The sequence below is a fragment of the Delphinus delphis genome, chromosome 11 (assembly GCF_949987515.2).
Source record: "Delphinus delphis chromosome 11, mDelDel1.2, whole genome shotgun sequence".
Lineage (NCBI taxonomy): Eukaryota > Metazoa > Chordata > Mammalia > Artiodactyla > Delphinidae > Delphinus > Delphinus delphis.
Window position 1 is genome coordinate 57179306 of NC_082693.1, and position 27101 is coordinate 57206406.

The following is a 27101-nucleotide window of genomic DNA, read 5'->3' on the forward strand; positions in this document are numbered from 1 at the left end:
CATCAGCATTTAGGAGGTGGTGATATCAGAATATGAAGATAATAGCCCAGGAATAGCTTTTGGAAAAAAGTAAAGAAGTCTAAGGATAGCCCATGAGTAGCACCAGAATTTAAGGGGCAGCTGTAGGATGAGGCTTAAGAATATGAAGTAGCAGATGAACCTAGGGTGCCAAATTTTCAATGACAAATCTTTAATTCCCAAGCTTATTATATAAAATAATAGCTACCATTTATTGAGTATTTTATTCCTAGTACTCTACTAAGGGCTTCAACTTTTCTCCAAAACACAGGGCATAAGAAACGTCATTAAAACTTTTCTGTAACCACACCCTGTTACTCTGAGCTGGCGGAAAATTTATCCTGGGTCATTATCATGGCTCTACACATCACACCTAAGATTGCATGAAAGTTCTAGGGGGTCATACTTAGTCCAATACATTTGGGGAAGGTCCTCAAGTCTTCATTCAATGTTGGTTACTGCTAACATGCTCATTTCCCCAGCTGGTTTATCCTTTGCAGGTGAGCTGTTTTGCCAAGTGAATGCCAAGCTTGGGCATGGGGTCTTGGCTATGGTTGAAATCTCTGATGCAGCCTTCCTAGTAGTACTACACATCCATTCCCATCTAAGGTCTTGCCACCTCCTTCACCCATTAGGTCCCCAATATTCACAGAACCAGCAACTCTCCTCTTCTGTTATTCCCTTTGGTTGCCACTGACTCAACCAACCTCGAAAGCTTCTAACCTCTCTCCACTGTGTGAAGAGAGAAGTACCACAATGGGCACAGGTGTCTTGGTACAAAGGGGCCTTTTATTCCGCCCTAGGGCAAGGGAAGTCCCAAATCTTGTGCCAGAGCTATCAGGGGGTAGTATCCAGTCATTCTTTTACAGCACTAACAAAACAAATTATTATCTTAATATCTCAACAAATCATCTTACCACATATGCACTGTCCCATGAAATCTTTACAACCACCCCATGGGTAATTCTCATTTTCCATCCTGAAGCTTGGATAAATTTAGAAACCTGTTTCCAAAGAGCCATTAAGCAACTGTGTAGGAACTGTGAGCTACGTGCGATGGACTCTGGAGCAACGAGGGCGTGGTATCAAAACAGTTCCTATCAAAATACCTCGCTCTTGGTCATGTGTGAGTGGCAGTTACCAGACACAACTTCAGAAACTTCACATAGAGGCGAGAAGTCTCTGTGTGTGCGCCTCGGATAGAGGGCTGGGGCTCCTTTAATCTTCACCACAGCCCTATCTCAATTTCACAGATGAAACCCTGAGGCTGAAAGTGGAAGTGACTTGCCCACGGCCACAAAGCCAAGAGCAGGTTTGCTGGGTCCCAATATGCAGTCCTTTCCATCATACCAAGCTGAAGGGGCCTGCGAGCGGCTCGGAGTCTCGCCCCCAGCCAATCCCCAAAGCAAAAACACTTCAAATTGCTTACCCTCCAAGGAAAATAAACTGGCACATGCGCAGTATGCACCAGCGACTCCACCCGAGAGGCCTCCGAGGCCTACTCAGTGCACATGCGTCAGGCGGCTCCTCCCGTCCCCGCCCGTCACTCCTCGCCATTCCCGCCACTCCCCGCCCCTTTCCCGCCCGGATATCAGCCTACTTTTGCCGGATGTTGTTGTGAGTCTGAGAGACACGTGAGACGCTGCTACGTCATCAAAGGCACGCGCAGCAAACATGGCGGCGGCGGTGGTTGTGAGCGGGAAGGTAGGTAACGGCCGCGGGAAGCATTCCTGTTTTTCTTCGGGCTGGGGCTGTTTTTGCTGCTTGGAGCCTGGCCGGAGAGGGATGCGAGGGCCTTTCTGTGTCAGGAACAGCCTGTGGAGGATGCAGGAGAAGATGACTAGGTGGTGTCAGCTGTTCTCTCGAGAATGCCGGCTCAGTCCGGGAATTAAGAGACCCGGCTCCTGCTCCAAGGCCAGCTAGGCCTCGGCGCTGTTCTGGTCGGCTCTGTCCCAGGGCGAGGGGCTTTTATTTGTATTGCCTTCTTAAGAGGCAGGTGGTTGCCCCGTTGCTTTCTTTTTCTGGCTTGATTTTCTCTGACTGGAGCTCTTTATGTCTGCTCTTCGGACTCCAGGATTTTTTCTCTTCCTAATCTAACTCGCCTTTGCTTCACTCTGGTGAAGGCATCTTTGTCCTCTTCGGGAAGAGCTGAAAACAGGTGCTTTGCAGCTGTGCAAACCAAGCGTGTATTGGATCCATTTTACCAGGTTGCCGAGTTGGTTGGTGATGGTGAGCAGCAGGGCATGTTTCCCTTCAGGGAGCTGGAGATTTACAGCATCGCACGCTTGTCTGGGAAGGCGTTAGTTACGGTATTTATTTCCTAGACAAATCTGTGATGTTCCCGTTGGAGACTCCGTGGTACCGTCTTACGGAGGTGGTCATTGACCCCGTCGTGATAGTTCGTTAGGAATTCGGATTAGGTGCGGAGGATAGTTTATCGCATAGTGCCTGTTCATGTTCCGAGGACACATCTTAATGCCTGTTGGTTAGGACTATCGTGGCATGCTACTGGAAGCATTTCCCATTGCGCGAGTATTTCGAAAACAGTTGGGTCGGGTAGTGACTCATCTAGCACCAAGGACTACTTACTTCTCGCAGATAGCTTTCTCCGTTCCTTGAGTTTCACTCATTTTCTTTATGCTGCCCTCTCCATCCCATTTTGAATTATTTGACAGCGTTTGTGCTTTAGTGTATGGACCACTAGCCAGAATAACACAGTACTGTTACTCTGGAGGGTGACCTTGGGAAATTGAGCAAGCCTGAATTCTCCGTCCTTCATTTTCTTTATCCCCAGAATGGATGTGGTGCCAGGCATTATTTCTTGTATTGGAGTTGCTAAGATTACATGAAATAATAAAAACTTTATAAAAAATTACATACTTCTCCATACTGAGTATTTTAAATGATGGGTTGGTCATCGTTTTCAGATTTTCACGGTCTTTGGTTGTCTTGTCAGTTTTGTCTTCAGGGTGGATGCTGATCTTCTGCTTGGCTCACTACATATTTTAAGGTTATATTGTTTGATTTTTTTTTTATCTAGGACTTTCCAAGAAGGGATCCTTTCTGTTTGAACTACACTTTTTCAGGTGTGGATTGATTTTGATAGAACCCTTGAGATGAAGCAGAGTTGTAAAATATAAGACTTTTGCCACCCTTTCCTTCCAGTCATTGCCTTTCATAATGTGACTTATTAGTCTTTTATTTCTTAGCTCTGCTTCGTCACCTCATTTATTCTCACTCATTGCAAATTTATACCCATTCTCATCACTCCATCTAAATTATTTTTCCATGCCCAAAGCTGCCCTTCTCCCAAATAATTGTATGATGACCAGCAAAAGCCACTTACTCTTCCCTCAGCAAGTTCAGATCTAGTTTAATGGCATCATCATTCACCTGGTTGCATGTAAAACAAACTTGGAGATGTCCATTTCTATAACAACGTCTAAGCAATAACCAAGCCCTACCAGTTTTACCTTAAAGAGGTTTCTTAAATTTGCTGCATCCTCTTCATTCTCAGTGCTTAGTTCATTCAGGCATTTAGTCTTGAGCTCTTGGCTGATTTTTCTCCTTGTCTGCAGTCTCTTTGCCCACCGTCTCCTCTACACAACCACTGGAGTTATTTTCTAATGCACAAGTCTGATTGTCTCTTGCTTTAAAAAACAAACAAAAAATCTTAATTTTGTTATTGTCCCCATTGAAATAATACTCAAGGCTGGTTAACATGGCATAAAAAGCCATATTGTCTTTCTGGCTTTGTCTTATGCTTCCCTACTTCCCAGTCTTGTTTCTTTGGGACAGGGGAATGCAAAGAAGACACACACACACACATTTATGAAAGAGTGTGTATATGTGTGTCTCTCTGTATTTATTTATTCCTCACCCGCCACCCCAAAGGTTCAGCTAAGACCTGTCTAATTTAGAAACCTAGGGCAGTGAATGTTAACCAAGACTTGTAAGACTCACATGTGGTACTTTTAAAGAATATAGGTGCTGGGCCACAACCCAACTCTGTTGAATTAGAACCTCTTGGTGTTGAGATCTAGGATGTACAGTAACTTTTCTACTAAGACTACTTTGCTTGCTTTGAACTTTGAGTGTAGGAAGTGATGGGGGGAGGAAGTTAATCTCTGTCATATGGAGAAGCAGTGTAAGATAACAGTCAAGAGCTTGGACTCTGGAGCCAAACAAGTTTCAAAAACTAACTTCACACTTGCTAGTGACTTCAGTCAAATTATTTAACCTCTCTATGCTTCAGTGTCCTTATCTGTAATATGGGGATGATAATAGTACATACTTTATGGGATTTTTAAGGTTAATAAGTAAATGTGTTAGAACAAAGCCTGGCACGTAGTAGATACTGTGTAGGTGTTATTCATCATCTTAATTTCCCGGCAAGTCATTGGTTGGGTATGGCAGAATTTTAAAGGTTTAGAATATGGTTTTTGGTATGGGTGTGAACTTCGTTTTTGAAATTACTTCAGTTCTAACTCTCAGTGTTATTTTAGGATTTGAAAAATACCTTGTTTTAGAAGTCACATAGTTTTGATGAATGAAAAATCATCACAGTAGGGCAGTGGTTAAGGAGATGGGAATCTGATTGCTTGGGTTCAGAACCTAGCTCCACTGCTTTATAGCTGTGTTAATTTGGTCAAATTTCTTAACTTTCTGTGCACCAGTTTTCTTATTTGTAAAATGGGGGTAATAATTATTTTCCATCATGGAATTGTAGAGAGGATTAAATGAGTTAATATTTGCAAAGCATTTAGAATAGTACCTGGCATCAGGTAAGTGCTTAAATTTTAGCTGCTATTATTACTATTGTTAAGGAAGATCTTTCAGACGGTCTTAAAGTTGTAAGGTTATTATTGATTTGGAAGTAGTTGAATGTTTATTTTTGCTGCCACTTTCTACAGAGAGATTAAGGCCGCTTACAAATATTAAAGCACTATAGTTATTTAAAATAAATCAGAGGGAAAAAACACAAAAGGAAAGTGAATAAGGGTAAGAAAGGTAAATGGAACTGGAAGTACGATTATTAAATAAACTCTATGCTTTAGTGGGCTACAGTTTTGCCAAAGAGGGGAACTTGATCAATAATAAGAATTACAGGATCTACAATAAAATAAAACCAGGAGCAAAACCCAAAAAAACTAGTTTCTGAAGATTAGATCCAAGGATAAACTCTTCTGTAGTTTCTTTATACTATGTACTATAATGAATTTGATTATATAGCATATTGTATCCTTATGGTTAAAAAACCCCACAACCCTATAATGCCCATTAGTATGCTGATGGTTTTATACCAGTGGCTAGCTAAGTAGTTCAGTAAATACAGGGTACTGATTTGATGTATTTAGGTCTCTGATGATTTGACTGAATTCAGGGGTAGGTTGTTGTCAACATGAGTGGATGGATTCAGTGTTTCATCTATGTATATTTTTCTTAGCTGAGCCTGTGAAAGTGGGTTTGAGTTTGATTATAAACCCTGATTAGTTCTTGGAGTTCAGCTATTCTTTGTTGCTATGTATATATAGAACCATATGTTTTAACAATCAACCAAATAGGGGGGAAAGATTGACATTCTGTTGTGAATTTTTTTTTTCCTGGCTGTGATCTTTATTTCCCGCAGTTTTATTGAGAAATAATTGATGTACATCACTGTATAAGCTTAAGACATACAGCCTATTGGTTTGATTTATATATATTGTGAAATGATTATCGCAGTAGGTTCAGCTAACACTCATCTTCTCATATAGATCCTCCTGTGAATTTTTAGGGGAGAAATAGGGACACTGACTGCAAAGGCTATCCTGCTTTAGGATAATTAATGGAATGAGTTGAATTAATGGAATGAGTTGACTCATTGCAGAGAAGGCGGGAGAAAAGCGATAGTCTGAAATAGGTTTTGGCCTTATACCCAGTGCCTCTGATGGTTGCAGTTTACTTTTATTCATTTATTCAACAAATATTTATTAAGTATCTGCTTTCTTCCAGGCACTGTTTTAGGCACTGGGGATACATCAGATAGCCCCTTACCTTGGAGATTACAGACTTCAGTTCTTCAGAAGGAAAACATTCACTAAAAACCACTCGCTTGTTTAAATAAGAAAGTAAATATGAGTTTTAGGTCCTTGAAGTGGTGCTAATTTTAGTGAATGTTCGTTTTCTTGAGACTTGTAGACTGATCCTCATGAGGGCAGGGCCTGAAATGTTTTACCTGTGTCTGGCAGACATTCTGGCATATAGTAGGTATTCAGTGAAGAAGAAAGAGCAAGAAAGTAGAAAAAAATGAAGGGAGACTAGAGGAAGAGAGGTGTGTTCACTAATAGCACTCTTGTTTTGGAGTTAAAAAGTCCTGTTTTAGTATATTTGCATTTCACTCTAGGTCTGTGTTTTTACTGTGTTAGGCTGTGTTAGAATTTGGTTCTATTGAAAATAACTTGAAACAATTGGGAAATCACCTGTTATTTTTTCTTTGAGTTTTTTTTATGGCATTTTTAGTAAGAATTTATTTTGTAGCTTAAATTTGGTCCCTTCCAGTTCCTTTTAGATATGCTTGTAGTCCTGTGAAACCCCTTGCTTAAGAAAGATTAAGATTCTTAGTATCTAGCAGGTTTTCCTGGAGAATTTTCTTAGACTAGATCTTGTAACATGGTAGTAACTTTCCTTGTGTAGGATACAATATGAGTATGTCTTCTTTATTTTTCTAGCATTCTTTAACAAACATTTGAGTACCTTCTGTGTGCTGAGTCCTTTATTCTCGACACAGCACAGTAGTCTGCAACAAGTCATTTCAATTTGTGATTTAATAAAAACACGACTTTTGGGGGAAGAATTCAAAATGCTGCTGAGACTAAATGAAAAATTGTAACCCAGCCTTTTAATTTTCACTTTTTGGTGGAAGGAAATCCTTATGAAATCCATTCACTGTTTCTTGTGCAATCTATGGTGTGTCTGTAGTCGTTGGTATAAGAGAAGTCATTCGTTTAATCCTTGTTATACTATACCTTCCATACTGCCCTCCTGTCTGACATTGTTTGGCACACTGATACGCTTAAGATGCAGTAATAGTTCTGCTGCCTGCTCTTTATTGAGAATTGTACCATCCTCAATATCTCAATCTCTCTCTGTCTTCACTCTCAAAATTTGTGTGGTTTGTTACTCTTAAAACCACCTGTGTTCTGCATTTCTTTGAGTTACACAGTCATTACTGATTAACACACCCCAAATAAAACTCATTGTTTACTTTCTTCCTTCTGTATTCTCTCAGTGAATAACCGCATACACTCAGTTTTGTCCTTGACTCCTTTCCCTTCACCTCCCACATCTAATCAGTCACAAAGTCCTATCATTTTGACCTTCTAAATATCATTACAAGCCATCTGCCTTTCTTCATCCCTCTGCCACTGCCTTGGTTCAAGCAACCATGAATCGCTTCCTCCCTGGATTACTGCAGCTGTTCATTCTTGGCTCTGCAGCCGGTGTGTTGGCTTAGAAAAGGCAGGTCTGACATACCATTCCCTGCAAGAACTTTCTAATGACTTTCTAGTGGCAAATAATCATCTTCAGGGTGAATTCCAAACTCCCAAATTCCTGAGCATGGCTTAAAAAATCCGGTATGATCTGATCTGGTCTGTACTCTTGTCTCTAAACTCTTAGTACTGTCTGATCTGGGTTGCAGCCATGCACTGAACTACTGCTCTCTGTATAGAACATACAGCTTCTTCCAAGAACATATACCCTCTTCTAGTTAAAATTGCCATTCTTCAGGTCTCAGGCTATATGTCACTCTAGTTAAAGTCTTCCTGATTTCTCATCCTGCCTGAGCCCCTTACATCTAGGTTAGCTATAATTTATTAGGGTCTGCTGTGGCAGCCTATTCAACCTCCATCATATGTTGTAATTGTCTGTTTTCTTGTCCTAATCACCAATTAGATTGCTAGGAAGGCAGTGACTGAGTCTTATTTATTTATACCTAGAAGCTTACTCTGTGCCTGGCACATTGTTAGGCATTCACTGTACATCTGTTGAAGAAATAACTGAAATTGACATCTCATACAGGATCCTGTGCATACTTCTATCACACACTTCTGTGACCATTGATTTACATGACATTACTAGTTTAGTTAGACACTTTTTACGATGTATGTTTTTCCACCAGTACCTTTTACTCCCCACATCTAGTTGGTGCCTAATAAATGTGTATGAGTAAAGAAACTTCTAAATCAGATTAGGTGGAATGGGGGTGATTGGAAGTGTTGGACGGGCTATTGTGTTCTTTTGAAGGACTTCATAGAAGTTGTTTGCAGAGAGAAGGTATAAAAGGGTGTTCTAGGTAGAAGGAACAGAATGCACACACACAAAAAGGCACAAGGTTTTGAGGGAGCAGGTGAGTTCAGAGGGTCCCAAGGCAGGAAGTATTTGGGAGTGTCAGGTGTTGCATAGCTGTAGATGTAAAGTGTGTTGTCAGAAGGATTTTGAGCTTAGGTGTGGATTGGTCAGATGTACGTTTTATTAAGATCATTTTTGGCAGTGGTTATACATTATACAGTTTACACAGATTATTGGAAGGTGATTAGCTTGGGGAAGAGAGACCAGAATGTTATTTTAGTAAACCCAGGCTACATATGATGAGGGGTCAGTGTCAGAGAAGATTCGAGGGATTTAGGAGGTAGGATGAGTATGGTGAAAGAGGCATTTAAGATACTGCGTGGATGGAATGTCTTACACAGAGTTGGGAATATCAGAAGAGCAGATTTAGGATAAAACATACTGAGTATAAGATGCCTGTGGATTATTCAAGTGGAGATATCAAGTGGCTGCTTAGATATTTGGGTGTAGAACTCATTAGAGTTTCAGGGCTTACACTGGCATTTCCTGGTGATACTGTCTCTAATCCAAAATTTACATTATTTATATGCTGAATGATTTCAAAGAAACTGAATTTTTGTAACTTTCTTGTTGTTAAATTTAGCTTATAAAATTCACAGTTCCTAAAGTTCAAGAATGTATGTTGTGTATGGTAGATGTTGGGTTTCCAGGTTTGGACAGAGATTTAAGGCAAGAATTTTATCCCTAAGCCTAAGAGTAAATTTCAGATATTTGGGTTGAATGTTTTCATTTATCTTTAGTTTTTGAAAATATTATAATAATTGTAACACAAAAATCCAATCCCACTTAAGTGTAGGAGTAATATAAAAATTTATCTGCTACTATATTGTGCAACTTCATTCTAACTTTTGCTAAATTAGAGGTCAGTAAGTTTATTCTAAAACATTTGCTGTGGTCCCCAGAGCACTTTTAATGAGTTATGTCGGACATGGTTCCTTTGGAAGAAAAAAATCTGAATTTTCTATTGCCATCAGCAGGCTGTCATTGGAAGTTTTATAAATATAATTACCTGCTTATGCATCTTAGCAGATATTTAAGAATAAAGGAGAACTTGAAGGGCCTGAGACAATTTTATTCCAAATGGAGAACTTTTTTCCTTTCTTTAGTACCTTTACACATTGTTCTTTTTTTTCCTCCCAAGAGGGTGGGGAGCAGTTTAGAATATTCTAGCTTGTGTAAAGATTTTATCTTTTTTATAACATTGCCAGATACATACAGGCAAGGAACTTTATCTTGTTTATTTTTCTGTTCTCCATGGTGTCTGGCGCATAATAAGTGCCTAATAAAAGTTTGTCGACTCAAGTTTAGATAATTAGTTTAGCACCACCAAGTGGCAAGTGTTTGAATGTCCTTGATAGTTTTTGCTCCCTATGGACACTTAATCCACAATGAAAAACAGGTAGGGTGTGATTTTTTAATTTTTTTGAGGCAGGATCAACTTCTTTTTCTTTCTTTTCTGCTTTTTTTTAAAGTAAAATATCTTTACTTAACGTATTTACTTTTATACAGCGTTTTGAAGTTTAAAAAAATAGACTTTTCCTGTAAGTTATTTTTTATACAGCTTTATTGAGGTGCCACTTGACAAACAGTAAGTTGCATATAGCATGTATAATGTGCTAACTTTTGATGTATATATACACTATGGACCCATCAACAGAATCAAGAGAATGACATGTCTACCACTCAGAGTTTCCTCCTGACTTATTGTAATCTATCACTACCTTCATCCTGTCCACAGACAAACACTGAGCTGCTTTTTGTCACTATAGATTAGTTTGCATTTTCTACAACTTTATATAAATGAAATGATATGGTATGTACTCTGTTTGTGGTCTGACCTTCTTCATTCAGCATAATTATTTTGAGGTTCATTCATGTTGCTGTATGTATCATTAGTTAACTCCTTTTTATTGCCATGTAGTTTCCTGTCGTATGGGTATACCACAATTTGCTTATCCATTCACCCATTGATAGACATTTGGGTTTTTTCCACTTTTGGCTGTTACAAATACAGGTGTTGTGAACATTGATATGAGTATGTGTCATATGAGTATGTGCGTTCTCTTTTCTTGGGCAAATATCTAGGAGTAGAATAGCTGGATTGTAATGTTAGTTGCATGTTTAGCATTTTAAGAAACTGCCGAACTATTTTCCAAAGTAGGTGTACCATTTTACATTCCCACTGGTGGTGTATGAAAGTTCCAGTTGCTCCACATCTTTGTCAGCATTTGGCATGTTGGGGACTTCCCTGGCAGTCCAGTGGTTAAGACTTAATGCTTCCACTGCAGGGGGTGTGGGTTCGATCCCTGGTTGGGGAACTAAGATACTGTATGCCACATGGTGCCCCCCCCCCCAAAAAAAGAAACATTTGGCACGTTTGTTTTTAGAATTAATAGATGGCTTCAGTTTGCAGTTCCCTAATGACTTATGATGTTGAGCATCTTCTCATGGGATTTTATGTCATCCCTATACTTTCTTTGAAGTGTCTGTTCAAACCTTTTGCCCACTTTATTTTATTGAATAAATTGTTTTCTTCATTTTCTTGTCACTGAGTTTTGAGAGTTCTTTTTATCTTCTGGATACAAGTCCTTTATTACATATACAATATGATTTGCAAATATATTTTCTCTGCCGGAGCCTTAATTCACTTAGTTATAGTAGCTTTTTGGTAGATTCCAGTGGCTTTTCTACATAGACAGTCGTGTCATTTGTAAATAAGTTGTTTTACTTGTTCTTTTCTAATCTAGATGCCATTTATTTCTTCTTTTTTGTAGTGTCTGAAACCTCAAGTAAAGTGTTGAGTAGAAGTGGTAAGGGTGGACATACTTACTTTGTTCCTGATCTTAGGAGAAAGCATTCAGTCTTTTAAGTATATGATGTCAGCTGTACTGTTTCATAGTTGCCCTTTATTAGGCTGAAGAAGTTTCCCTTCTATGACTGATTTGCTGAGAGTGTTTGTCTGAAATAGATGTTGGATTTTGTTGAATCCTTTTTCTGCATCTTTTGAGATGATTTATATGGTTTTTCTTTTTAAAATTTTTCATTGTGATGAATTATAGTGATTGATTTTTTAATATTAAACCAACCGTAAGAGTAAACCCCACTTGGTCATGAAGTATTTTCCTTTTTACATATTGTTGGATTCAATTTTTATTTAAAATTTTTGTACCTAAGTTCATGTGAGATATTGGTCTATAGTTTTATTTTCTTGTTTTTGTCTGATTTTAGTGTCAGGGTAGTGCTGGGCTCCTAGAATGAGTTGGGAAGTATTCCTCCTCTTCATTTTCCTGAGTTTGTATAGGATTGGTATTACTTCTTTCTTAAATATTTGGCAGAGCTTACTAGTAAAACCATTTAGGCCTGGAATTTTCTTTGTGGGAAGGCTTTTAACTAAAAATTCAGGGAATTCCCTGGTGGTCCAGTGGTTAGGACTCCGTGCTCTCACAGCCAAGGGCTCAGGTTTGGTCCCTTATCGTGGAACTAAAATCCCACAAAACCTCGCGGTGTGGCCAAAAAAAAAAAGTACAGCAGAAACTAACACAACATTGTAAATCAACTATACTCCAATAAAAATTAATTAAAAAAAATTGAATTTCCTTAATTTATACTGGGCTACTCAGGTTATCTTTTTCATCTGTGAGTGTTGATAGCTGTGCCTCTTAAGGAATTTATTTGTTTTGTCTAAGTTGTCAATTTTTAAAAATAAACTTATGTATGTATGTATGTATGGCTGCGTTGGGTCTTTGTTGCTGCACGGGCTTTCTCTAGTTGCAGCAAGCAGCGGTTACTCTTGTTGCGGTGTGCGGGCTTCTCATTGCGGTGGCTTCTCTTGTGGAGCATGGGCTCTAGGCGTGCCGGCTTCAGAAGTTGTGGCTTTTGGGCTCAGTAGTTGTGGCTCACGGGCTGTAGAGCACAGGCTCAGTAGTTGCAGCACACGGGCTTAGTTGCTCCGTGGCATGTGGGATCTTCCTGGACCAGGGCCCAAACCCGTGTTCCCTGCATTGGCAGGCGGATTCTTAACCACTGCGCCACCAAGGAAGTCCGAAGTTGTCAGTTTTATTAGTCTAAATTGTTCATAAATTTTCTTAGTATCTCTTTTACTTGTATACATTTGTAGTGATGTTAAAGTTCTAATTCCTAATATTGTTAATTTGTGTCTCTTATTTTTTCCTCATCTGTTTGGCTAGAGTTTTACCAGTTTTATTCTCAAAGAACTAGCTTTCAGTTTCATTGATCTCTTCTCCCCTCCCCCATTTTTCTTTTTTCTATTTTATTAATTTCTACTCTGATTTTTCTTTCTGCTTACTTTGGGTTTAATTTGCATTTCTTTTTCTAGTTTCTTAAGGTAGATGTTCAGGTCATTAATTTGAGGCCTTTTTTCTTTTCTAATAAAGGCATGTAATGCTATGTTTCCCAGTAAGCACTGTTTTAGTGGCCCTACGCAGATTTTAATACGATGCGTTTGCATTTTCATTGAGTTCAAATACTTTCTAATTTTCCTTTGATTTCTTCTTGACCCTTGGGTTATTTATAAATATGTTATTAATTTCCAGATATGTGAGAATGTTCTGAAGATATTTCTATTACTGATTTATAACTTACTTCCACAGAATATACTTGAATTCTTTTAAGTTTATTGAGATTTGTTTTATGGCCCAAGTTTTGATATGTCTTGGCAAATGTTGTTGGGTGGAACGTTTTGAGTGTAAATTAGGTCCAGTTGGTTGATGGTGTTATCAAGTCTTCTGTGTTATTACTGATTTTCTGTCTATTGTTTAATCAGTTATTGAGAGAGGGGTTTGAAATCTCTGACTGTAATTGTGGACTTGTTTGTTTTTTCTTGCAATTCTATCACTCTATGCTTCATGTATTTTGAAGGTCTGGTATTAGGTGCATAAACACGTGGAATTGTTAGGTAATCTTGAGGCACTGACCATTTTATCACTATGAAAATATCTTTCTACCTGGTAATATTTCTTTGCTCTGAAATTTATTTTTGTCTGATATTAATATAGCCATTCTAGCTTCTGATTAGCGTTGGCATATCTTTTCATCTTTTAATTTTTAACCTATTTGTGTCTTTATATTTAAAATACTTTTCTTGTAGGTAGCATAGATTTTGGGCTTTTCTTTTCACTCTGATTCTCTCTTTTTAGTTGGAGTCTGTAGGTTAATAGACTCCTACAGTAGGTTAATAGGTTAATAGGTTGGAGTCTGTAGGTTAATAGGTTGTGCTTTTCCCTCAAATCTATTTGATCTATCCTTCTCCTTCTTCTCAAGACCTGTCCTTCCATTGTTGAATTCATGTCATGATTTGCATCTGACAGTATCCCTCTGTTATCCTTGAGATATGGTTTAAATTCTGTTTAAGACTTCACATTTTGTGGGGTTTTTTTTTTTTTTTTTTTTTTTTGGCGGTACGCGAGCCTCTCACTGTTGTGGCCTCTCCCGTTGCTGAGCACAGGCTCCGGACGCGCAGGCTCAGCGGCCATGGCTCACGGGCCCAGCCGCTCCGCGGCATGTGGGATCTTCCTGGAGCGGGAAACGAACCTGTGTTCCCTGCATAGGCAGGCAGACTCTCAACCACTGCGCCACCAGGGAAGCCCAACATTTTGTGTTTATCACCAGTAATTTTTAGCATTTTGGTTGTGAAACAAAATTTATATACAGAAAATCACACTTACATAACTTAATAACTCACAAGGCAAATGTCTTTGTAACCACCACGGTGGTCAAGAAATAGACCTTTGCAGGTACCCCTCTTCCCCTAAGTAACTACTATCCTAACTTTTATAGAACTTACTTTCTTTCATTTCTTTATTACTATTAGCATTTTTTTAAACACTGCTATCCTGTTTTTTTTTTTTTTTTGTCCTCCTTCTCTGTCCTCCACTTAGTATTACTAGGTACTTCCAGTTTTGTTTTTCTCAGTCAGTTGCACCTTTGTCTTTCATGGTATTTGATATCTTATTTTTCCTTGAATCACGTTTGAATTTAAATTTCTTGTATCAAACACAATACTTCTTGATTTCAAAAGATTGGATATACAGGAATCATCAAAAAACAAAACAAAACAAAAAACACACCAAACCACCCAAATCCTGATTTTTGACGACAACTGTATGTTCTGTTGTGTACAGTTTTCATACTGAGCTTTCTCTGCCATATGAACGGGAAGATAAAATGAAAGCACATTTTTGTTTCCATTAGAGATATACTCCAGATATGTTTTTGCCATGTAATTTGTTCCCTTGTAAAGTATCACAAATTAATAACTTGTTAGGGTTGGAGAATTTGACATAGACTTTTAGTAATATCTCGGGTATATATGCTAGAGAATTGTTTAGACTGTTTTATGTTTACATTTAGTGCCTTTGTATCCCTAAGGTAACAATCACGGGAAGTCTTCACTGACTATACATTGTCTTGCTATTCGGGATGTTTGGTGCTGATAACTCGCAGAGTCTGGATTGTTTGCAAAAGGAGTCTCAAACAAGTTGTACATCTCTAGTAGTATAGACTTTCATTTCAGTCTTTTTCTTCTCATAGCTTTCCATTTGCCAGCTTCCTGACATTAGTTTTCATTGCCCTTCACCTCCTTGGAATATAATTTTTTTCTTGTCTGTCTTTCTGACTTACATATTATTTTCCTGTTATGCCTATGAACTCTCCGTCTCCCCTCAAATCTTAGGTAGTGGAAAGAAAGAGGCATTACTGATGCCCTTTCTTTGCTTCCTGTAGCACAGAGGACCTACTCATGTAGCTAATTGGTGACTGCTTTAGATTGGAATATGAGCACATAGGATACTGGAACAATGTTGTCAGTTCCACATATGCTAAGCTTAAGTTGATGGCCTTTTACATTATGTACTGTTCGGGCAAATAAAACTTATCAGAGCAGACCTGAGTCTGAACCCCAAAGTAATGGGAGAACCTTGATCAAATCACTTAACTTCTTTGCATTTTTTCCCTCAATTACAAAGTGGGAGTGATATCACATATCTAATTGAGTTGTGAGGATCAAATGTGATAATGTAGAAATGCTTTGTAGAGTAATGCATTATAGAAATATTACACGGCCAGTAATAGCATTTGAACCTTTCTTTTTATTTTGCATTAGAGATTATGAACAAAACCAGAGTAAGGAAATTGGAAGCCTGTTTTACTGAAAGTATTATCTTAGATGAAATTCCTGATATCATAATTGTTCCCTGTAGCAAAATAATTTTTCATTTCAAACAAGCTTGGAGATAGCTTTTCAAGTATTAATCGTTACCATTGATAAATGTAAGAAGCAGAATGTCCTATGGAAGAATGGTACTCCTTAGAAATCAATTCACTGTAGAGTTTAATGAAGAAATATTATCTTCATGCTATTGTTATAAGATCGATTTTTTTTTTTTTTTTGGCCTGTGGGAATAGGGATCGAACCCAGGCCCTGGCGGTGAAAGTGTGGAGTCCTAACCACTGGACTGCCAAGGAATTCCCTGAGATCAAATTTTTAATTGGACTTCTGTTTCTATATTTTGAGCTGTTTCAAGTAGTTGATACAATTGTATTTTATTATATACATGTATCCACAGACTGTGGTGATGAACATATATATGCTATGAATAAAAAAATAAGTAAAATCATTCCCTATAATATTAAAATGAATTATTCAAACCAAGATGCTATAAAAGGGACTAAGCTTTTTCTGTGGAATGTTTAGGAGTTCAGATGGGGGAGAAATTAAGGATTTTTGTTGAAAGGCCAGATTGTTAAATAGTTAGCTGCTGTATTGATTTATAAATTAAAGGCATTTAAAAATTGTTTTTAGTCCAGTGGTTAGGACGTCTTGCTTTCACTGCTGAGAGCCTGGGTTCAGTCCCCGGTTGGGGAACCGAGATCCTGCAAGCTGCGTGGTGCAGCCTAAAAAAAAAAAAATTGTTTTTAGTCCTTTAAGCAGCATTATTTTGTACATGTAAGCAATTTCAGAAACCACTTTCCTCTAAGGAAGCCATGTAGAATTTTTCTGGTAGTTTCCTGAGACAGTTGAGATTTAATGGGTGAAGATGCCAGGAAATATGAAATCCACTCCTTCCTTTGATGTAAAGTCACTGAACAGGTCTGTGTCTCAGTTTATTTTTCTGTAAAATGGACATAGAGGTAATGAGATCTATTCTGACTCATTCAGTTTGGCTGTGAGGATTTAATGAAATCAGAGTGCTTTGAAAACAAAGTGCTATTCAGTTAAAACTTATTATCTTATATTTGAAATAAATTATGTACTAATACAGATAGTGTGTGTGTGTGTGTGTGTGTGTGTGTGTGTACGTACGTGTGTACGTACCTGTGCGCCTTTAAGTCTTATAAGACTTCATAAGGTTTAGTGGCACATGAAGGTAAATTTACAGATTTTATTCCTTCCGCAGAATTAATTTGTATTGAGCAGGTAATATCTCAAGGGTGTAATATTGTAAGAGCATGTAATATCACACTCTTCAAATCAAAAAGCTGAACATGACCGCTTTCGAAAGACAGTACAAGTCTGGGTTTGGGATTATGGAATTTTGGGCATGTAATTTGTCCCTCAAAAAGTGCTAAAAAGTTAAGAACACAGAACGTGAGATGAGTGCAGTTTTGACTTTTTGTGAGGTACCTGGTACTTTAATACTTTTCAAGATATTTTCCCACCTAAATTACTTCAGAAGCTCAACTTTTTCTTAAATGGAAAAGAGAATAAGGCAACACTTCACTAACATATGTATGGGGAAGGAAGAGCTGCTTAATGTGCTTCAGTTACCTGAAGTATTTCATTTTCTTTAGGGTTCATTTATTTCATAAAGGCTCTGGAATCTCTTTAGTATTAATAGTACCACAGAATCTTTGATTGTACTATTAATGGTACCAAGCTTTTCTTGGCAAATGAGGGTCCCTTTTTCAGCTATAGAGCTCTTGATTGTTCTGATAGCTGAGTATTAGGTGACAATATGCTAAAGTGAAGTTTCTGGATATCTTTTGTCAAAAAAGCTTGAGATTTTAAGGGATTTTATTTTTCCCATAGCCTTTTCATACTTCTGTTTTGTGGCCCCTGTTTTATACATTGATAAACGGAAGTCCAGAAAGGTTATAGTTTATACTTCTGGAATTCCCTCTTTTTACTTTACTCATTAAAATTAATTTTTAATTATTGAAGTAATATATAACTATATATTTATACTTTGAAATTTTCAAGTAAGTTCAGCATTAACATAGAAAGTTACAGTTCCTCTTTCAACCTTTCCCCATCCCATTATCTTTTTCAGAAGTAGCCTTTGTTAACATTAAAGTGTGTCCTTCCAGAGCTTATTCTCTGTATTTTACACAGATATAGAGAAACTTTTAAAAGTATAAGTGTCATCATATTATGTATAATTGGAAGGTTTTTCCATATATGTCTGTCTGTTTAATCTACCTCTTAACTTCTGAATAGTATTCTCCATAGAATGAATATCACAGAATATATTTTATAATTTTCCTCTCTGTGGTCATTTAGATTCATACCTTCCTTTTCCTCCTTTCCTACTCTACCACCCACCATGTTATAAATAATACTATTGTGAATATTCTTATGCATATCTTTGTGCACATGAGTGAATAAATCTGATTTTTCATTTCTATACAAACAGTATAGAATTGTTTCTCACCACTCCCCAACTCATGCTGTCCCCAGTCTTTGCCTTCTGCTTAATGCGAGTCTTGTGTTTAACAACTATTTCATTGAAGGCCATCTTGGGTTTTTGAGATCAAAACTTCTCTGGTGATCTTGATTACTGGAAGGACTCTTTCTTGACATGATGTAAGTCTATATCACAAGTGATTAACATAACAAGAGAGGCAGTAAAAGTAATGTGGGAGCTTTGTGGTGCAGTGGCTAAGAGAACAGTTCTCTGGTGTCAGACTGCCCAGGTTTCATACTCCACACCACCCCTTACCATTTGTATCGTTCTCTTTCAATTTTCTTGTTCACACAGATGGGCTCCTCATCCTAATGATGTAGTTATAATGATATAGTTATAGAACCTATGGTCTTGGGTTATTGTAAGGATTAAACTATAACGTGGAATTCTTAGTGCATAAGTGTTCCACAAATGTCAACTGGGGGGCGATAGTGATGGCCTGTGTTGCTTGTCCTGCGTTCTTGGTCCCCATGGTATTCTGAATAGAGATGTGATTGTATTAATAAAAGGTTTACATAAATAGAAAGTACACTATTCCAAACTTATGTCAAAATTACATAAGTTTGTAATGTCTGGAAGTGACTACTTTATTTCCCTTTTACTTATTTTCATAATGAAAAAAATTTTTTAATAGTTTGAAATTGGTCCCAGGAGTAGAATCTTTTTTTTTAAATGTTTATTGTATATGTTACAAATATTTCTTCCCCATTTGTTCCATATATATATATATATATATATATATTTGTTGTTGTTGTTGTTTTATCCTTTGACCGCGCCACATAGCATGTGGGATCCTAGTTCCCCAACCAGGGATTGAACCTGTGCCCCCTGTGTTGGCAGCGTGGAGTCTTAACCACTGGACCACCAGGGAAGCTCCCTAGAATCTTAATATGTAACATTATGCCTTTAGAACATAAGGCTTAACTTTATAAACGTTTCAGTTTACTCTGGAATTTACTTAAGTCTCCCCTGTATTCCCATAGGACACTGTTCAGGGGCCATGTCTTAGTCATTTTCTTATACCTACTGTCTTACATGCTTTTACATATAGAAGCACTCAGTGTTTGTGAGCTTGAACTAGTTTAAACTAGTTTTTCCAAGAAGTCCTCATCATTACTTTTTAATAGTCCCATCTTATTTTCTATGCCACTGTGCTACAAAAGCACACCAAAATAAACTTATGTGCTGTTATGAAATAGTTAGAAATCATTAATTTTTCATTATATTTCATCTGTTCTTATTTTTGGATATTTTCAGTTTGAACCCAATACTTTGCTTAATGTTTGTTAAAAATATATGTTAAGTGGAATTTGCATATAGGGTCACATAACAATTAGCCTGACATCTTTGTTTAAGGAGAAGATCAAGATCATGATTATCACTAAACCAAAAAACTTGCATGCATAACAAAGCAAATTTCCTTCTAGTTTATCTTTGTTTGAAGTGCTTTTAAGTCTGAGTAGTATTTTTAAGATAATACATTTTTATATGAAATAACCAGAAACTTGGTTCAGGCATTATAGGAAAACATCTCTTAAGTTTTTTTAAAACGTTGAAATAGTATTGAATAAAAATGGTGTGATTTAATCTTATTTTTGCCATTCCAGATTATATATGAACAGGAAGGGGTATATATTCATTCATCTTTTGGAAAGACCAGTGACCAAGACAGCTTGATTTCAGGAATATTACGTGTTTTAGAAAAGGTATGTTTCTAGTAAAAGACTTTATTTAATAATTGTTTATGTTTAAATAAAATATAATTTTAATTCAATTGTTTAAATAATTTAATAATTAATAATTGGGGCATTATCAGCAGGCTTGAATTTCACATGTAAGATAAAATTATGTAATTGAGCAATGGTTGTAAATTTAACATGGAAGTGATGTTAGAAATAAAATGCTTTAGATAAGCCAGTAAAATGGTATGGAATATTTTAAAACTTATGTAAAAGTTGCAGTAATATAATTTTTTTATAATGAAAGGCAGAGTTTAGAAATCTATATACATTGTTGTCAAATAGTGGTTTACATATGATATTCCATATTTAACGTGCTGATAAATTTAAGGGGTTAAAAATCTCATTTTCAGCTCAGGGAATTAAGTATAGGTGACTAAAAATATAGGATATTGCTGAATAGTAAATATGGTTAATAATTTCTTTCTCTAGGATGCTGAAGTAATAGTGGACTGGAGACCATTGGATGATGCATTAGATTCTTCTAGTATTCTGTATGCTGGAAAGGTATTTAAGAAAAAAATGCATGACTGAAGGAATGCCATTTTTTTTTAAATAAAAGCTTTATTGAGATATAATTCATATACCATAAAATTCACTCTTCTAAAGTATATAATTCAGTGTTTTTAGTATGTTTACAGAGTTGTGCAACCATCACCAATATCTAACTTTTGAACATTTCCATTACTTCCAGAAAAGAAACTGTACCTCTTAGCAGTCACCCCTCATTCCCACCTAACTCCAGTCCTCTGCACCCATTAATTTACTGTCTGTCTCTGAGGATTTGTCTGTTGTGGACATTGTATCTATGGAATCATATAATATGTAGTCTTTTGTGACTGGCTTCTTTCACTTAGCATAATGTTTTCAAGGTTCATCCATGTTGTAGCACCTGTCAGTAATTTGTTTCTTTCCTTTTTTTCTTTTTTTCTGAGTAATATTGCATTTATGGATATGTACCACATTTTGTTTATTCGTTCATCGGTTGATGGACATTTAGGTTGTTTTCATTTTTAGGCTTATGTAAATAATGCTGCTGTGAATGTTCATACTCAAGTTTCTGTGTGGATACATTTTTCCTTGAAAACCCAGGAATGGAATAGTTGGATTAACTTATGTTTAATGTTTGTTTCGTGTTGACATCTCACTATGGAAGGTAGAGATTTAGCTCTATCTTATCTCTAATTCACCCTGAAACTATGGCCCAGTTGTCCACATTTCTTCTCAAAATATTTAATCACATAGATGATCTTCCAATGTCATCTTCTTAGAAACTTTTCTTCCAGAGCCTTCTTACAAGTTCCTTCTGAACTGGTTGCTCTTTTGGCTTGCTGTGCAGCAATTATCCTGGGGATTCTTTTTGCCTCTTTCCCATATTTTAATCCCCATTTCCTGTATCCTCTGCTATCTTATATTTTGGTTTACTCCCTAGTTTTGGTGCACCTCCAGTGCTTCCTGAGAAAAAGGGTGTATGAGGGCAAAAACATTTCTGTTTTCAGACTTTTCTATCCTTATTCTGAATTGATAGCTGGCTGGCATAGAATTACAGTTTGAAAATAATTTTCCCCTCGTAGTTTTGAAAGTTATTGTCTCAGGTTTGACTAATTTCCTTTATTGATGTTAAGTCTGCTGCATTCTAATTCCTGATCCTTGCTATGTTTTTTTCCTCTTTAGAAGCTTTTAGAATTGCCTTTTTGTTTCTAGTGTTGTAGATGTTCTGGACATGTTGTGCCCTTGTGGTCTTTTTTATCCACTGTGTTGGGTGCTTGATAGGCTTTTTTTTTAACGTGAAAACTTGTATCCTTTAGTTTTTAGAAAATATTCTTGAATTATTTTAGTGATGATTTCTTCTTCATCTCCATTTTCTATTTTCTTTCTTTCTGGAACTCTACATGCTTTGGACTGGTCCTGTAATATTTTAATACTTTACTATTTTCTAACGCTTTGTGTATGTGTGTATTATTTTCTAGGAAATTTCTTCAGTTTTATCTTCCAGTTCTTCTATTGCCTTTTTCATTTTTGCTGTTTTTTAGATTTCTAATACATTTTGTTATGTGTCCCCTTTCCCCTCTTCTAAAAAATAGTATCCTGTTCTTCATGGATGTACTATTCTTCCTTATTTCTGAGGGATAGTATTTTAGATGTTTTCATCTCTGTATATAGTCCACCTCCTCTAATTGACTTTTTTTTTTTCGTATTTCATTTGGACTTTATCTTTTATGTAAACACTTGCCTTTGACATTTGGTGATCTTTGTATTGTGGTGCTCATATTTAACAGCAAACACAAAAAACTGATTATACTCTCTCTATGTATGGGTAGGTTTGTTAATAGTTGGGACTCAGGGTGACTTGGCTAGGCTGTTTTCCTTGGGGAATCCCCGATATTGAAACCTGGGTCTTCTTTTGTGGGCTAGTCATTTGTCAGAGAAGAATCTACAGATTCCTGCCGGGAGAGGGAAAGCTGGATTCCACTGTTGTGGGAACTGAGTGGAGGAAGAGAGCTGGGAGTCTTGCCAACTTATTATATAGATGAACTTTCAGTTAATTCTCCTGTTTTCAGTGTATTATCTCTTTGCTCAGTGTCCCTGGTTTCTCCTAATCCACAGATAATCTGTTTTACCTTTTACAATGAATAAACCTTCGGTCTTCTCAACTTTTGTTAGTAGTCCTGTTTTCAGCTTAACCTTTATTCTAGTTTCCAGAAGTACCTGATTTACTAGTTCCAAGCCTTTGTGTGGGGTGGGGTTCTGTAAATGCTGCTTCGCTTTCCCTACTATTGATGGGAAAGTTGGTAGTGATGGTGGTAAGGGTTGCATTTTTTTAAATTGGGCAAACGAGGAGGGCTCCCTGAAAAATGACATCAGAGGAAGGACTTGGAGGAAAAAACACTACACTTTATAACTTCATTCATTCAGCTTTTCCCTCTATTCTTCAGTCTGTTTCTATTTCTTATTAATTTCTTTTGTTTATAATATATTCCTGTTCCTATAAATCTTCTTTTTTCCTTTTTTTTTTTTTTTTTTTTTTGCGGTACGTGGACCTCTCACTGTTGTGGCCTCTCCCGTTGCGGAGCACAGGCTCCGGACGCGCAGGCTCAGTGGCCATGGCTCACGGGACCAGCCGCTCCATGGCATGTGGGATCTTCTTGGACCAGGGCACGAGCCCGCATCCCCTCATCGGCAGGCGGACTGTCAACCACTGTGCCACCAGGGAAGCCCCCTTTTTCCATTTTTAAAAAGAATTACACACTAGCAATACACGAATACATTCTTGTTATAAAAAATTCAAATAATACAAAGTTGAAGTCCTGCTTGACTAGAACCCTGTCCCTAATCTGTCCCTGTTTAATGTATATCTTTCCAGACTTTTATTGGTACACATTTCCTATCATATCTATCTATCCATCCATCCATCCATCCATCCATTCATTCATCCCTGGTTTTCTCTAGTGTGTTTCTAATTACATATGTTCCATGTAGTTGTTATACTGCATACATTGTTTCTTAACTTCATTTTATTTACTTCGTTTTATTTACATTATTGAACATATATACACATGAACAGATATCAGTCTTTAAACTTCTGCCTAGCATTTTATTGGCTACCCGCTAGTTTATTTACTTATTCCTTCATTGATGGATGATAAGATATATTCAGATTTTCACTTTTACAAACAACTCTGTGATGAAAATTCTTGTATCTGCCTCTTTGTATACATGTGTATTTCTCTAAAGTAGATGAGAAGAGAGTTATTGTGAAACATGCATATTTTGAATTTTAATAAATATGACTCAATTATACATTTGAGTCAGTACTAATTAGCACTGTCATCAACAGTGTGAGATACAGCATTTCCTCACACTGTCTTCCATATTTTTATTTTTTAATTGAATGGGCCAGAAAAATTTAAATTCATCTTTACTTGCTTTTCTTGGATTGTTTCTGAAGGTGGACATCTTCCTTTGTTTGTCACTTCATATTTCTTCTTTGATTTGCTTGTTCATATCATTTCCTTATTTTTCTCTTTTGATGTTTGTTGATTTCTCAGTACATAGGTAGGAGTTGTTTTTGTATTCTGGATGTTTTTCTGTCATCTTCCATATGTTTTGGAAACATTTTCACACAGTTTTGCTTATCTTTAACTTATGTGTGGTATCTTTTGTTGAATAGAAGTTAAACTTTTTGATTTAGTCAGATTATTAACATAGCATTTTAGACTTTTGGTTTTATTCTCTTTTAAAATAGAAAGTTCTTTAGAACTGAACATGTAGATATGGTATTTGTAGCTTTTAGCTGATTTTGATTAAGAGACATGTGCAACCAATGGTGGTTTAAATAAGTAACCACCATTGGGTATGTTCCTCAAATAACCAGAAGCCTGGAGGTTTGGAGCTATTTGCAGTGTTTGTCTTTATGATTATAAGGTGGCTATTATGTTTTTAGGCAGCATAGCTGCATCAAAAGCAGGAAATAGGGAAAAAGGGATGGAGCTTTTATTAGGAAAGCAAAAGCATTTCCAAGGCCCTACTGTTGACTTATGCTTATATTTCATTGGCAACCCTAACTGCAGGAGAATCTGGACAAGGTTTTCTTGTCTTTTTGGTCAGCTGAGCCAGGGAGAAAAGGGTAGGAAATAGTGTTTGGCTTTCCCACCAGAGGTATCTGCCACAACCTACAAACTTAATTTATACAGAAGCTGAGAAGACGTTATTGATTGAAATGAAATTCTAGTCTTAGTCCCTAAATATCTTATATGTTATAATTATTTTAGGACTCCAGTTCAGTCGTGGAATGGACCCAGGCCCCAAAAGAAAGAGCTCATCGAGGACTGGAACATCTGAACAGTTACGAAGCAGAGTGGGACATGGTTAATACAATTTCATTTAAAAAGAAACCACATACCAATGGAGGTATGAATTAAATCGTTTGAAATCTTAAACTGATTTGCTACTATATAATATAAACAAAAGTGCAAAGAAAATCCTTTAATGTTTCTTAGAAGAAGGATGAGTTGGTGCTTTGATTAATATGTATAATTCCCATTTATTTTATTTATATTCCTTTTTCATCTTTTTGTTGCTTTGTTGGTTGTGACCGCATAAAAAGGCTTTAAAAATATTTGTTCTGTTTTGTAGTTATTAATGGCAGAAAATAGAAACACTTAAAAAATTGCTTTGGCTATCTCTCATGCACATTTTTCTTAATCCAGTAGAATAAAAAAAAAAAAATCATGTTATTTCATCCTAAAGCACCAGGGGGAGATGAAGTATACCACTAAACCATGCCGTTCTAATTTCAGTGTTTACTGGTATCTTCACAGCTCATTGCAACTCCCCTTTGTATATGTTCCGCATCTGTTCTCCTTTATATATACATTAAATTTATGTTTGCTGTGTGGTGACTACCTACATGTAGATAACAGAAAAGAGCCAACCTAGCAATCTGATAGAACATGTATACTACCCCAGATATGATCTAGCTAGCCCACCTGTGATGTGGCCCGCCTATTTGTGATCTCTTTAAAAAATATTAAACACTGTATAGAGTTAAAATTTTTTTCTATTGATTTCTTTGTGTATTATAACTAATAGGATATTTTATCTTTCAGTGATTTTGATCTCAGTTTAGGATTTATCCGCATTTACCAGATTCAAAAAGTCTAGCCTAAATTGACTAGAATATGTATTGCTACGTTTATATAGCATTGTTACTAAGTAAAATTGATTTTCATGTATGGCCTGGGGAATCATTCTCATACAGTAGTTATACTTTGTACTGTATCATTTCTTGGGAACAGTGGCAATTAAGAAATAGTAAGTCACAGACTTTTCATAACAGCCAGCTCATGCATGTATGTCTTTTTTTTTTGTTGTTTTGCATTCCCATTCTAGGGAAGGTTCTTAACCAGAACAATGCAGAAATGTTAAGGAAGGATAAAACCACAGGATTTTAGTATATTTAACATGTGAGGGATTTTTAACTTCTCTAGACTGGATCTTCAGGATTGGTTTATGTGAATTGCTATTTTTTGTTTGCCTAATATTGTTAAATCCTTGAAAATGAAAAAGGTTACAGAAATGAGCAAAAGGAGTGAGTTTTCAAAATTTCATAAAAGAAGCATTACATGTTTGAGAAGAGCATAATCTGACAATAAAGGTCTTTTTAGATTAATGGTTTTTTAACTGGCTGCACATTGAAATCACATGGGGAAGTTAGGCTTTTGAAAAAAGTACCAGTGCCTGGGTTTCATCCAGCAAATTAAATCATACTCTGGAGATGGAGCCTGGGCATCCCTATTTTTCTGTATTTTTCAAAAGCCCTCCTGGTTATTTTAGTGTGCAGAGTTGAGAACCTCTGTGTAGCTGTGTAGCTTAGCAAAAAACCCACAGATCTAAATACTGCTTATGTATCTTGGCATTGCATTATGCCTTGTAAGGAGCCTTTATTTAGTAATTATTAAAAGTTAAGGACACATTTCTTTTTCTTTCTTTTCTCCACTGTTTAAAAAGTTTTATGATAGCAGAAAGAAACACATTGCACAGTATGGCCCAGTGTGCATACACATGCACATATTTAACAGAACAAGGAGTTAATGAAGTACATTTACTCTGTTTCATCTCATCCCATTCCATCCCATCTTATCCTAGACCGTCTACCTCATCCAATCATATTTCATCAAAACTCCTTCTTAAAGAAAACATTTTCTAATCTTGATGTTTCAGAATTTAAATTTCTGCCATAATTTTTTACACTTTTGAAAAGCATTTTTTCAAATAAAATTTTTATTATTATAAACTTCACACTTTTTACCTTTTTTGTGATTCACAGAGCAAAATGGGGACAAACCTTTAAAAAAAATTGACTATTGAAGACTTTTTAAACTTTATATTTCTTAAATATACTGCTAAGTCTTTGTTTTTATATATTAGATCAAATGTTTTGAAAATATATCTTCCCAGAACAGCAGACTGCTGTGATGTTCTGGAAACCCATTCAGATAAAATGTCACGTCCTTGCTGTTAATTCTGTTCAAGACATATGGATACTTACTGAATTGTTTTGTTTACTTTTTTGCTGTTATGGCCATTTTTCCCACGTCAGTGTGTTGGAGTTATTTTTTACATATATTGGGTAACACAGTAAGTTCATCAGAACTAATTAGCTTTATTTACCTTTGTTTAAGGAGAAAGAAGGAAATTTTGAGTTAACTGTTGGATTCTGTTAGTTTTCCTTTGTAACAACTTCTAATTC

General features: G+C 36.5%; 1 protein-coding gene across 5 annotated transcripts in view; it reads left to right on the forward strand.

Annotated features, from left to right (window-relative positions):
* Positions 1 to 1686: 1686 nt before the first annotated feature.
* Positions 1687 to 27101, forward strand: part of TBC1D15 (TBC1 domain family member 15) — a 62790-nt gene continuing 37375 nt past the window's right edge. For all 5 annotated transcript variants that reach the window (XR_009521229.1, XM_060025254.1, XM_060025256.1 and 2 more), the window contains exons 1-4: positions 1687 to 1722; positions 19718 to 19816; positions 20282 to 20356; positions 24622 to 24760. Coding sequence is in view for 4 of the 5 variants with exons in the window: in XM_060025254.1 (XP_059881237.1) it covers positions 1693 to 1722; positions 19718 to 19816; positions 20282 to 20356; positions 24622 to 24760 (343 nt within the window). In the remaining variant the exon portion in view is untranslated. The remainder of the gene's footprint in view (positions 1723 to 19717; positions 19817 to 20281; positions 20357 to 24621; positions 24761 to 27101) is intronic.